We start from the raw sequence: 12,527 nt of genomic DNA on the forward strand, positions 1-12,527 counted from the left end.
CTTTGCAATTGATGAGTACCCAGGAAGTAACTGCAAACCAATTCTTGTAATGTTCACATTTATGTTGCATCGATGAATAAAAATTTTCATGACAATTTGATACATTCGGACTTTGCAGCTTGTTCATTTCGATGTTAAGGCGCTGAAGCCTAAAGACATTATTGATAAATTGATTCAAGTTTTAGGTGACATGGACCAACGCTAGGGTCGCAGTAGCCTATATCGTGTGTTATTTACCCGTATTTCCTCGAAATTTTCTGGAGACTAGGAACTATTGTTGACCAAATATTTTGTCTAATTCTGGTTGAAAGACATCATCATTTATTTTGGAATTCTTGCCAATTTTCCTACTTTCTCAACATATCATGAAAATTTTCTGTTTTCAATTTGAAAATCATAGTACTGCTTTAAGCATTAACATAGAAAAAATTTGGGGCTGATAATATCAGAAGGTTTTTTTATTTAAGTTCCTTTCCTTTCATTAAAAAAGGATTTATGCTTTCTTGGTGTGAGGTAAAACCGAGGGGGAAAACTACTATTTTGTGATTAACATGGTTAAACAGTTAATCTGTTAATCAGAAACATAAGTTTTGTGAATCCAAACGGTTAATCGGTGATTAGCATTGATTAACCGCTATATTTCACGTTTGTTTGTAGTTTTGCGACGATTCCCCCGGTCAAATGCTGGTAAATCACCAATTCATCATCATGTTAATCACTTATTAATCATGTTAATCACATCAATAAAAAAGAGTGGTTTTTCCCCACACGCATAGGTAAATGAAAAGTCGCTTTTTGAAGTCTAACACACTAGTGTTAATGCTAGGAGAAGCACGTTGTGGTTAGAAATATTTATTTTATGCAACTCAGCATCACAATATGCAAAATTTGCAAACTTTCGATGCATTATAGCATAAAACGTTGTATGAATCTCGGTGCGAGGTACTTTAAGCTCACGATGTGTATTATGATACGAGACCGCAGGACGATGTTATATATAACTATTATCCTGAGATTCATAAATCCCTTTTTTTAATCGATTTTTACCTTATTTTGTACTGCAGTGCTGTAAGCTTCTCGTGTCGTGTTTGTATAGTAAACACCATCATCATTGATGCCCGGTCCCGTATAAATAAATAACGTTTCGCAGCATAAGATAATAACCAACTTTATTGTTTTTGTTTTTGTTCATTTTCATCAAGAATTTGTTTGTTTGTAATTTTTGTTTTTAAGTTAAAGACGAAAAAGCCAGGTACCAATAAAAACTTCAAAATAAAAACTGTTTCCTTTTTGTTTTTTTTTTTTAATTTTACATCTCGGTAAAACATAAATTTGTATAAATGATAAATTCACTCTCGTTTCAAATTCATTAAAAATAATTTAAAAAAAATTAAATTCAAAATTAAACAAAATGTAAGTTTAAGCGAGGCTTAATAATGGCAAAACGAAATTACAAACTAAATATTAAGAAAAAAATTAATTCTTTGGTTCGGACATCGCTAGTAAGTCAAATTTGCAATAAACTCTATCTCTCTCTCTCTCTTTCAACAATTACTATTTTTCATCCATCTTACTAATTTCAGCCGGATCAATTTTATGCACCATTTCTTTTCATGTATAAACACCAATGTCATGTCAGAGTGCAAAAAACGAAAATCTTTGTTCTCTCACTGGTCTCACGTCGACCACAACCATAAAGTACTTAAAATCATAAAAAAAAATTAAAATTAATCGTAACGCACTTAAAACCTACATAAAGATCAAAAAAATGATGTCGTGAATTTTGTCAGTTATGGCGGTGTGTTCATTTATTTTCAATATTTTTTTCTTCGTTTCATTTATTTTTTTCAAAGATAAAGAGAGCAAAACGAGTATGTTTCGTACAATTAATATAACTTGACAATTAATTTTCATTTTTTTTCATCTGTTTTTTATAGCAATTCTAAATAGTAAAATTATCACATTCATTGTGTAAAAAAAATGAATTAAAAAAAATTCGGAAAAAAAATTATTTCTTATATTTGGTTGATCGCGAAGTAATGCCTTTAAGTGATCGCATTGCCATGGCACGATTAAAATGTCGATGAGTCTTTGGTTCAGTCACATCGGAGCAGTTTGTCGAGTTGTCACTTGTCGACAGTATGACAAATAGGACACTCATTACCTGCACAATAAAAAATTAATTAAAACAACGATTTCATGTCACTGCATAAATCTGTAGTGGAAGTGACATCAGGGCATACAATAGTTCTTTAACAGAAAACGAATAGTAGTTTACATAACAAGGGTTAAAAAGTTGATCAGTCGAGTTTTCATGTGAATTTTGTTGATCCGAGGCGAAGCCGAGGTCAATAAACACACTAAAACGAGACTTTTCATTTTTATTCTGAGTTATGTAATGGATTTTACATGATGAGGGCGTCGAATGTAGTGCATGAAGCATGTAGCATGTAAATGATATTATTTTCACCCTAGATGTGAAATTTTCACGGCACCATTTGCCAAACACTCAATTTTCGAACTTTGTTACGAAAAGTACAGCCTTCCATGCCTTTAAAATTGATGGATCCTTTGTAAATTTGTAGCCTACGTTTGTGCGGAAAAATATTCGTTTTTTGATGATTTCTCTGAATCAAAATCTTTTTTTTGAAAAAGTAAAACCAAAAAATGTGTAACTTTTACAGGAAAAATTGGTTTCATCAAAAAACGAATATTTTTCCGCACAAATGTAGGCTACAAATTTACAAAGGGTCTATCGCTCTTATTGGCCGTACAAAAATAACATTGGAATTTTTCAGTGTTGTCATCACTTTAAAATCTGTAATAAGTCAACAAGAATGCACCTTTTTAGGTCAATAGTATGTTCAACCCCTGAAAATGAAGGCAGAACTTAAAAAAAGAGCATTCTTGTCGAATTATTAGTGATTTCAATCTCATGACAGCACCGAAAAACGTCATTTATGTGTATGACCCTTAATCGAGAAAAACGTTGTATGCAACTCGGTGATATATTCGTGTATGGCTAAAAAAGCGCCTATCTCTGAGTTGCATACAATTTTTTCGCAATAACAACCACGATAGTTGTACTTTTCGTCACTTAATTGCAAAAAGAACTATTTTGTTGAACATTTTTTTTTAAATTGTTAGATCAAACAATTTAAATTCAGTAACCATCCAGATCGTCTTGTAAGAAGATGTGACTTATAATTTTCGACTTGATAAGTTTACTTATAAATTATATACGAAAATATAAGAAGAGAAAACGGTATCAACGAAATAATTAATTTCGGCACTAGTGCCGAAAAGTACTTCAAAATCACCCGATGACGTTTCTCTTCAAAGAATAATTTCGTACCACATTTTCTGATAAACGGGTGAAACTTTCATCGAAATAATTTTTTGTCCAGATGCGGAGGTAAATACTTAAGGCTCGGAATCGGTCGACCGAGGTCGATCGCGGTCAAAAAAGTGACTGACCTGAAACTTCAAGTCACGTCAGGTTTTCATTTTTCAAGAAACCTGACCTGACCTGAACCTGAATTTCTGAAACCTATCAGGTCAGGTTTCAGGTTGACCTGAATTTTTCATACAAATTTTCAGGTCAACCTGTCAAGTTTCAGGTCAGGTTAGACCTGATCACTCTAATCAGGTTTCAGGTAAAATCAGGTCAGGTCAGGTCAAAGTTGATTGAATCAGGTTCAGGTCGAAACAGGTTCAGGTATTTTCAGGTCAGGTTCAGGTAAACCTGACCTGTTCCGAGCCTTATAAATACTATTGACAATTGTGAAAATAGTCGCTGATGTTGAAGTTAAAGAGTCAATAACGTCTCAGAGCTTTAGGATTTTACGAGCTTTCTTTTTTAGTAATTCGCATATACGTGTTGAGATGTGCTGAGATGTACCATTTTAGCCAATTATCGTTGGAGCAAAAGAACAAAAAATCCAAACTTTGAAAACACGTACGCAGACGCAGTATGCTACGGATAATAGCGACCGAGTCAAATTTTGGTCAATTTGCTCAGGTTGTTCCGTTCAGGTTATTTTTTGTTGTTGTATCGTAATTCCCTTTATATTCAGGCTACTTATCATATGCACAATGTCTCCGTGGCCACTACAATTTCCCTCATTCAATAAAATGATCCAATGAACACTCACCAAACAAACGATGATAATTATTGTGTAAATGTGAAGAGTTGAAGCTGGCGGTATATTCTCAACATCTCGCAAAGCTTTGCTTATAAGTTCATGATTCGGATGCAGTTCTAGTGCATGCTTTAGATGTAAAATTGATTCTTGAAAATGTCCATAAGCTTTAAAAATTTCGCCCAACGTAAAATATTGACGCCATGCGCTACGGTCGGGCGTTTGAACTTCCAACGATCTGCAAGAAATGTAAATAAGAGGTAAACAAAAAGGAACTTTTTCCATTATCGTGTGCAGCAAAAAAGAAAATTCACAAAATTTCTAAATCCTACGTACAATGCAACAAAGTTATTACAAATATGCAATGCCTATACGTCAATTGCGTCCACACACCAAATTTTACTCGTTACCAGAAGACAATAGAGTTTCACTAGTTTAAATGGCTATCGAGTCCCATATGGCACATTATGTACAATATAACAGGTGTGTCAACGACGTCACAAGTATTGAGATTAATATTTTGAATTGGATAAAAATGCAGAATCACTTTTCGATATTGCATTTTGGTTGGACAGAAGAAATGAATGTGACCTCGATGGAGGTCGATTAATATTAATCAATTTACTGGTGCACGAGTTAAATTTAATGTGAAAATTTTGCACTGTACAATCAGTCAGGACTTAGTCACTGAAAGTGCTTTTTGAATAATGATTATCATTTTGTAAAACAGAAAATTATCATAAAATATTGCGGAAGGGAACATCGAGCTCTGATTGTACGATTTATCTGCTTTACAATTTTAAATTTTTAAGTGGTCGTTATTCGTCCATTCGTCGTAGGGGTACTACATTAGTAAAATTAGCCTATGCATTCAACCTTCCCATTCCATATCGAACGAACCCTGAGCATCGACCTTTTTGAAAAAATCAACCGACAACCAAACCACTTTATTGAAAACAGGACCGAGCTCCGAGTCCCCATTTATTAATGGAAAATTCAATGTTTATGTGACTTCTGCGACTCTTTTGAAGCAGCGAAACCCAAACTGATTTGTTAAAGTTGCTTGTGTGTCACCATGCATGGTTGGATCTGGATCTGGGTTACTATGTCATACAAGTGAAGATGAACTTTCAAAACGGGCAGCGTTGAAGTCGTTTTAAGGATAAATCAGATTACACTGGGTAAACTTCGGTGAAGTGCAGAATTTGCATCCGCGGGCGTTCATGCTACTGTTTGCATTAATATAGTCTATTATCTTACTCATGTAAAGTGAGTAAGCCGAAAAATACACTATATTGATGTAAACAAACAGTAGCACGAACACCAGCTGGTTAAAGATCAGCTGTTGCAAATTCCGCACTCTAATGAAATTTGCCCAGTGTTAGAAATATCAGACTTAATACTTCCTAGGAGAAAAGGTAAAACCCAAAAAAAGTTTGCACATCAAGAACTAGCTGTATTTCCAATTCGACATCAATGTAAGCTATCCAAAATGACAAGTGACGGGGTCAAACTTCATCACAAGAACCTCATTGTTTCCATTCTCTAAAAAAACTCTAAAAACTGTGTCGGCAGTAGTGCTAGTAAATGAGGAAGCTATGGTGGTGCTGACAAAATTGTTGTTCGAAATTTTTGAGTGAATCCTTTTGTTAAACCGATGACAAAGAAACACTCAAACCAGTGAATCAATGTGTGGGCCCATCGCCAAATATGTTTTTCCATCCGCTGGCTCAAGTACACACAAAAAACATAAAATCACAATAATTCATCCGACAGTCGATTTCTCGATTGTGAATCACAATTTGTGATGTGAAATCTTCCAGATAGAACTCAACAATATGTATTACAAAATAAGTCAAGCGACAAGGATGGGTTAATTGATTGAAAGGAAATCGAGTTTTTATATGTGAACATTCAATTGGTCGTCATAATTGCTTGTTTTTCTTGTCTATCTTTTTTGCGTTGATTCGGTCAATCAAGGTGGATTTATGAAAATTAGTGGATGTGAGGCTCTAACGTCACAAACTTTTCCCATCTGCCTTGACAGTAAATTATTTCCAAATATTGCTCTACAATCCCTTAATAAAGCTATTTCCCACCAACAACTACGGGCGGAACGATTCATGCTAACGGAATTGAGACTAACACAAGCTATTTGTAGAGGCGGAGATGGTTTTGTGATAAAGTTCAGATAATTTGTGTGAAAGCATACCTTCTTGTTAGATGTATCGCATCATCTAAATACTGCATGTGAAATAGAACACGAGCCAAATTCAACAAAACATCCGAATTAGTCGGCGTTATAGCAAGCGCTTTGCGAAAACATTCAATTGCCTGTTTTGTGTCACCTTTTATGCGCCAGAAATTACCGATCTGATTGTACAGCTGAACGGAACGCGGATTGTCACGTTTCGCTTTCAGCAAGCGTCGCTCCAACGACTGAACGTCGAAATTCTTTAAGTATTTGTACTCCTTTTTCTTCATGAACAGGTAGGCAACCTACGGGGAAACGATGTTGGCAAATTGAGTGCTGATTTCAGCAAAACAAATTGTTCCTCCGTGTCAACTTACCTCCGGTTCCGGCGTTATGGGATGACTAAATCTTTGAGCAATACCAATTAGTTCATCGTAGTAAGTAAAATTGACCGGAACACAGGTGAGTGTTTCCACTGGTTCTTCCTGTTGTCCATTTTTTGTTGTCCTTGACAATTGTGACAATTTGGAATCGTCGCTAAAAGTGCGAGAAAGGAAACAAATTATTTTTCATTCCAGGCAGCTGCCATCGTTCACATCCGAAACACTAACTCTAATGTAATGTTGTTGGGTAAAGCGTGCTGTTTACTCCATATCGAATTCCCATTGCTGGTGCATGCTACGGTTGATGTTATTATTTCAAAGATCGGATCATTGTCGAACAGAGCATTGGATGACTGGGGGAAAATTGTCATTAGCAAACACTTTTCAACAAAACGATTTCAATTCATGGTCACAGCAGTACCTGTCCGTTCTTGGAAAAGCTAACAATTTTGCCGTTCTCAGTATTCAGTTTCCACAATGTCGAAGTGCGAGAATTGATTTCAACCACTTGAACAGCGATTATGTAAATCAAGAAGTAACTGAAACTCATGTTCGTTTATTGCTCAAACTCTTGCCTGTTAAATCGTTTAGTTTACATCCCGTTCCGACATTTTATTCGACGAGCATTTTGTAATTTTCAAGAAGCAGAGAATGTTGCATTTTCTTACAATGCAAAAACTTTTGACCTGTCAAATTCAATGGTAAATAACATTTGCAGGGTTTTCGTGTGTGTGAGTGTTTTAACATGTTCAACATTCATCAGTCAAAAATCTTTAATCCTGCGATTTTCGTACCAATCTTCTATCAGGAGCGGCAACATTTCAAATTTTGATTCATTGCCAATTTGTTGCAGTCTTAAAACTTTCTTTAGGCTTATCACTACACCACGAAACACAGAAATACCGATTCTTTGCTTAATCTCTCAAACCCGTGAATCAAGTGAACATCTTGCTCCTAACTAGGTAGGTCCTAATTTTGGTACACGAGGATTTAATCGCTAGAGTTCACTGGGTGTTCTCAGCCACGAGATAGACTTCTTAGAGCATTCAAAGATGACGTATCTGTCCGTCTCATCTTCAAAGTCTCTGAATTATAAAATCTTTTACGTTCCTAGTTTTCGAGATTTTGATATCAAATCTTTTACTTCATTGATTCTAACATTTTGCTTTTCAAGAATCTAAAACTTACCGTTTTTGAAAGTTTGTAAAGTCTCAAGAGGTCAAGAGTTCAGTCAGAGTTGACCTTGACCGACTCTTGGATTTTGTTTTTTAAATAATGGAGCTGTGCTGACCTCTTAACCCTAACATCAGCGCCATCATGTCTTTATTCTACTATACCTATTGACATTTCATTGTCGTGTGTGTGTCGGTCGCGTGTGAGACGCATTGACATTTGAATTATTTACATTCAGAGGGTTTCAAAGTTTAATTTGTATCGCTGATGGATGATTTCAGAGTTCTTGAATTATTCAGTGGAATTGGCGGAATGCATTATGCACTCAAATGTAAGTAAACGGGACAAAGTTCGAGCACATTTACCTAATTGATTTTTTAAGCAAGCCAAATTCCAGGAACTGTTGTTGCGGCTGCCGACATAAACACCATCGCCAACGATGTTTACAGGCACAATCATCCCGATATCAAAGTGTTGAACAATAACATACAGAAATTTACGCCTGAATTCATCCGTACGTTAAATGTTAATACCATTCTCATGTCACCGCCATGCCAACCATTCACAAGGGTCGGTAATCAAATGGATGTAGAAGACCGACGAGCAGATCCATTCGTTCACATTTGTCAGATCTTGCCGGAGCTGAAGTGCATCGACTGGATTTTAATGGAAAATGTGAAAGGCTTCGACACATCCAAGGCAAGAGAAATGTTTGTCGAGTCGTTGAGGCAATCAGAATTTCACTATCAAGAATTCATTTTGAGTCCGACGCAACTGGGAATACCGAACAGTCGTCATCGGTATTATTGTTTGGCGAGAAGATCGAAAGCATTCACATTCGCCAGTGAAAGGATTCTGACGTCACTGCCTTCAGCGGACACCATGGTACCTGATGTGCAACAGATATCGCAATTTATTTCGTCAGTGGATGCAAATGGACTTCCGCTTCCCGAAAAGGTCCTGCAAAAATATTTTTCCGTGCTGGACATCTGCTATCCGGATTCGATTAATTCAATGTGCTTCACGAAAGCCTACACACACTACGCTGAGGGCACTGGATCCGTTTTTTGTCCATTAGACCGAAATGCTGTCGATAAGTGCTGCAGTCAGCTTGAACTCATTTTTGACGACAAGACGACGGTAGATCTGCTAAAATCGTTGCAGTTGCGTTATTTCACCCCAGCTGAAGTGTCGAGGCTAATGTGCTTTCCAGAAAATGATTTTTCGTTTCCCGAGAAAATTTCGAATAAAAGCCGCTACAGGCTGCTGGGAAACAGCATCAATGTTCTTGTTGTTAGTGAATTGATTAAATTGCTGTACGAAGATTGAAAAACGAGTTTTTTATTTGAACTGGCAACTGAACATGAAATCAATCAATCATCGGCATCACTTTCGATTTGGTTTCCTCGTGGTAGCGACTTTTCTCTTACACTTCTACGTCCTGTATCACGTTCCACGTCCGATCCACTGGCAGAATGAGCGGTGTCATCATCATCATCGTCGGAGTCCCGAAGTGCTTTCGATACTTTACTCTTGTCGACTTTCTTTGATTTTCGTGTATCCAAATCCGAATCATCGTCATCCGATGAATAAATGGCTGCACCTGAGGAAGTAGAAAGCAACTTGTAAGTACATCCGGCAAGATTTCTTTCAAAATGCAGTTAGAATCTCTAAACAATTACGGTAAAGTAAGCCACAGGCTTCCCACAAACAATGACAAGCATTTAAACGCTCTCCGGGTTGATTGACAATAGAAAATTACCTGGTTTGGGTGCGCTTGATCCGTTCTTTTTATACTTGTTCTTAATAGCCGCAATCGATATAGCTCCTTCATCGTCCGAATCATGTTCTCCATCCTCGCGATAAGATGAACTTGTACCAGCAACAGTTTCTCTATTCCGTTTCGGCTTGACGACACTGCTCTTAGCTCGTATTGCTTGTCTAAGCTTCTCTTCCTCCTTTTTCAAATTCAACATTCGATCCGTGTCTGGATCGTAGCCCACTTGGGTGAGTATTTTCACACCGTGTTTCTTCTGCGATCTATCAGCCAATGACATCGTCATCTTCTTGTGTGTAAATGACTCGGTTGAGTGTGGTCGATATGTTAATTTAGTTCTGAATACTGCTTGTCCTTGAAGACCGGTTCCTTGACGAATGAACAAATGGTTGTGATCGCCTTGCAGTGGTTGCTTGTACACATCGAATATTTCATTACCCAAGTGCAGACTCATGCTACCATCAGACCACTTGACCATTCGAGCGTTGGACTCTTTGACCATATCTCCGTTATCGTCCATGTATTCTCGCCATCGAATAGTGTTACTAACTTTCAATTTAATGCGCTGACGACCTTCCTCATCCAGTGTTTCTTCTTCGTCGATTTCATCCTCATATGTTTCTTTGTCAAATGGTCTGGTGTCTACAGACAAGAAATTCGGTAGTTTAACGAAATGGATATCTCTACCAAGGTCGGCAGTGATTTTAGGAATTTCAACATCGATGCGTCGCTCCGGAATTACTTCGGGTTCTGGTTCCGGTTCTTCATCTTCCTTTTGTTCATTCCGTTCGTCAGCTTCACTGTCGGAACTGCGGCGACGGTCCGAGTCTCTATTACTTTCTCGGTCACTTTCGACTTTTCGCTGGTCTTCGTCTTTATCACTTCCCTTTCTCGATTTTTCTTCATCTTCGTCTGTGCTAATATCGTCAGCATCACCGAACAGTGCATCAGCACTCATGTTGACGGACTCTTTCTGCGTCTCATCTTCTTCACTATCCGTATCAATGAGTGCAGATTTCTTTTTCTTTGTAGCATTGGGTTCCGCTTCGTTACCAGAGTCGCTCAACACATTACGTGATCGTTTGGCGGTGTGCTGTGTATCTGGTGATCTGCTGCCACTTCTTCTGGAACCGCTTCGACTACGAGATCCACTACGACTTCGCGAACCACTGTGACTACGCGAACCACTGCGACTTCTTGGCGAACCGCTCCGACTTCTTCCTGAACCACTTTGACTTCTTCGAGAGCCACTTCGACTTCTACGAGAGCCACTTCGACTCCTTCGAGAGCCACTTCGACTCCTTCGAGAACCACTGCCACTTTTCCGAGAATGGGGACTCCCTGGTGAAGCAGATCTAGAGCGAGACTTTTGACTCGGATTTGACGCAACCGAAGGGCTACGTGATGATCTAGGTAAATAGATTCGATGTCAGAGTGTAATGTGAACAAATCCATCAAACCTTTTACCTGGAATGGGATCGGCGTTGTTGATTGGAAGCTACTGATTGGGATCGTGACCGATGTTCTTGCTGTTGTGAGTTAGGTGACCCACTCCGTGAACGCGATCCCTGAGATCGTGGCGAATTGCTGGGTGAATGGGATGGAGTGCGTGAATGTGATTTGGCCGAACCAGCTGGTGAATTAGATCCGGAACGTGATGCACTTCTGGATCTATAGAAAGAAAATCGGAAGTGAATTCGTTTATTGTCAATGAAACACATTTCCATTTACCGTGGCGATTCAGCCCCGGATCCAGTTGGTGAAGGTGAACGTGATTGATCGCTTCGATTTACCGGTGAATTCGATCTACTGTAAACGGACACATACATTGTAGTTGTAGGTAAAGTGAGGTTGTGTACTTATGCTTACCTTGAATGTTGTTCAAGCGAATGTCCTGGTGTTGGAGCAGTTTGAGGAAAGGGACTTGCACTGCGACTGGATCCTGACTCAGAATCTATGGCAAAAGGAATCGAAGAGAAAGTTACAATCAATTTCACAAATCGTTGAAAATGTAAACAAACCTGATTCCGCGTTACTTTTCGTATGCACCATTTCAATAACGAGGCACAATTTGCCAATTCAAGCCAAAAGTCAATCAAACTGGATGGTACGAACGATTGTGTAATTATCAACAGAATCGAATTATTTTTACGTTTTTTTCATTGCATACCAAAATCAAATCGAATCAAAATAATATCTTACGCTGAATGTCGGACGTTTTTTAGTACAAACTGTTTTAGCACCCGCTTTTCCGTTCTTAAGAAATGTCATGGTATGAAAACTCTGTTCACTTTGAATCATGCTGGTAGAGACGATTCAAAGTGAACAGAGTTTTACACTCAAGAGATAATATAAAGAGGTTATGATGGCGCTGTTATTTTGAAACATGTCTCGGTGCTGAAGGGTCTACTCCTGTCAGATGTGCAATTGACACGACACCGAACTTTATAAAATAGTGTTTTTTCAAACAAAAAGTTTGAAGAATTGGGAGTTTACTGCTTTGGGGAAATCTTGGATAACTCAAAAATGCATACTTTCGTACTTTGTGGTTCGAGTGGAAATACTAGGGTGGGTCAATTTTGTGTGAATATTGAAAACTTGTTTCAAACTTCAGTGTTCATCGCTTTTTCGATTACTTTTCGGACTCTGACCTAAAGTCTAGAACATCATACATCACGAAAATAAAGTTTTAGATGTTGCTCAAAGAGCTCGCCCATTTTGTTTTGTACCGCCATTTTGAACTTTCTGAAATTTGTGCGAATTTTATTACGGAAACGAAAATTAGTAATTTCGAAGTATTTTTCTCTCCTCACATGTAAAGTGGTGTGCTTTGGCACACAGTGCTTTGGCAATACGCA

The 12,527-nt window shown here is 37.8% G+C and overlaps 3 protein-coding genes across 4 annotated transcripts; 1 reads left to right on the forward strand and 2 right to left on the reverse strand.

Moving 5' to 3' along the window:
• Nucleotides 1-1,774: 1,774 nt before the first annotated feature.
• Nucleotides 1,775-7,447, reverse strand: LOC119070073. Its single transcript, XM_037174373.1, has 6 exons — nt 7,141-7,447; nt 6,948-7,072; nt 6,714-6,873; nt 6,355-6,641; nt 4,155-4,380; nt 1,775-2,164 (listed from the first exon to the last, which is right to left on the reverse strand). Exons 1-6 carry the CDS (start codon nt 7,267-7,269, stop codon nt 2,009-2,011), a joined length of 1,083 nt encoding a protein of 360 aa, XP_037030268.1. The 5' UTR covers nt 7,270-7,447; the 3' UTR covers nt 1,775-2,008.
• Nucleotides 7,448-8,041: 594 nt separating this feature from the next.
• On the forward strand, nt 8,042-9,225 carry LOC119070074 (tRNA (cytosine(38)-C(5))-methyltransferase). Its single transcript, XM_037174374.1, has 2 exons — nt 8,042-8,223; nt 8,275-9,225. The coding sequence occupies exons 1-2, from the start codon at nt 8,160-8,162 to the stop codon at nt 9,219-9,221; spliced, it is 1,011 nt and encodes a 336-aa protein (XP_037030269.1). The 5' UTR covers nt 8,042-8,159; the 3' UTR covers nt 9,222-9,225.
• LOC119070071 (another transcription unit protein) lies at nt 9,218-11,919 on the reverse strand. Of its 2 annotated transcripts, none has more exons than XM_037174369.1 (6): nt 11,691-11,919; nt 11,539-11,623; nt 11,401-11,475; nt 11,137-11,340; nt 9,655-11,078; nt 9,218-9,495 (listed from the first exon to the last, which is right to left on the reverse strand). In XM_037174369.1, the coding sequence occupies exons 1-6, from the start codon at nt 11,719-11,721 to the stop codon at nt 9,266-9,268; spliced, it is 2,049 nt and encodes a 682-aa protein (XP_037030264.1). In that variant the 5' UTR covers nt 11,722-11,919; the 3' UTR covers nt 9,218-9,265. The 2 variants fall into 2 exon arrangements, with proteins under 2 accessions (XP_037030264.1, XP_037030263.1); XM_037174368.1 differs by having other exon boundaries at nt 11,401-11,478; nt 11,691-11,918.
• Nucleotides 11,920-12,527: the final 608 nt, after the last annotated feature.

The sequence above is a fragment of the Bradysia coprophila genome, assembly GCF_014529535.1.
Source record: "Bradysia coprophila strain Holo2 chromosome X unlocalized genomic scaffold, BU_Bcop_v1 contig_45, whole genome shotgun sequence".
NCBI lineage: Eukaryota > Metazoa > Arthropoda > Insecta > Diptera > Sciaridae > Bradysia > Bradysia coprophila.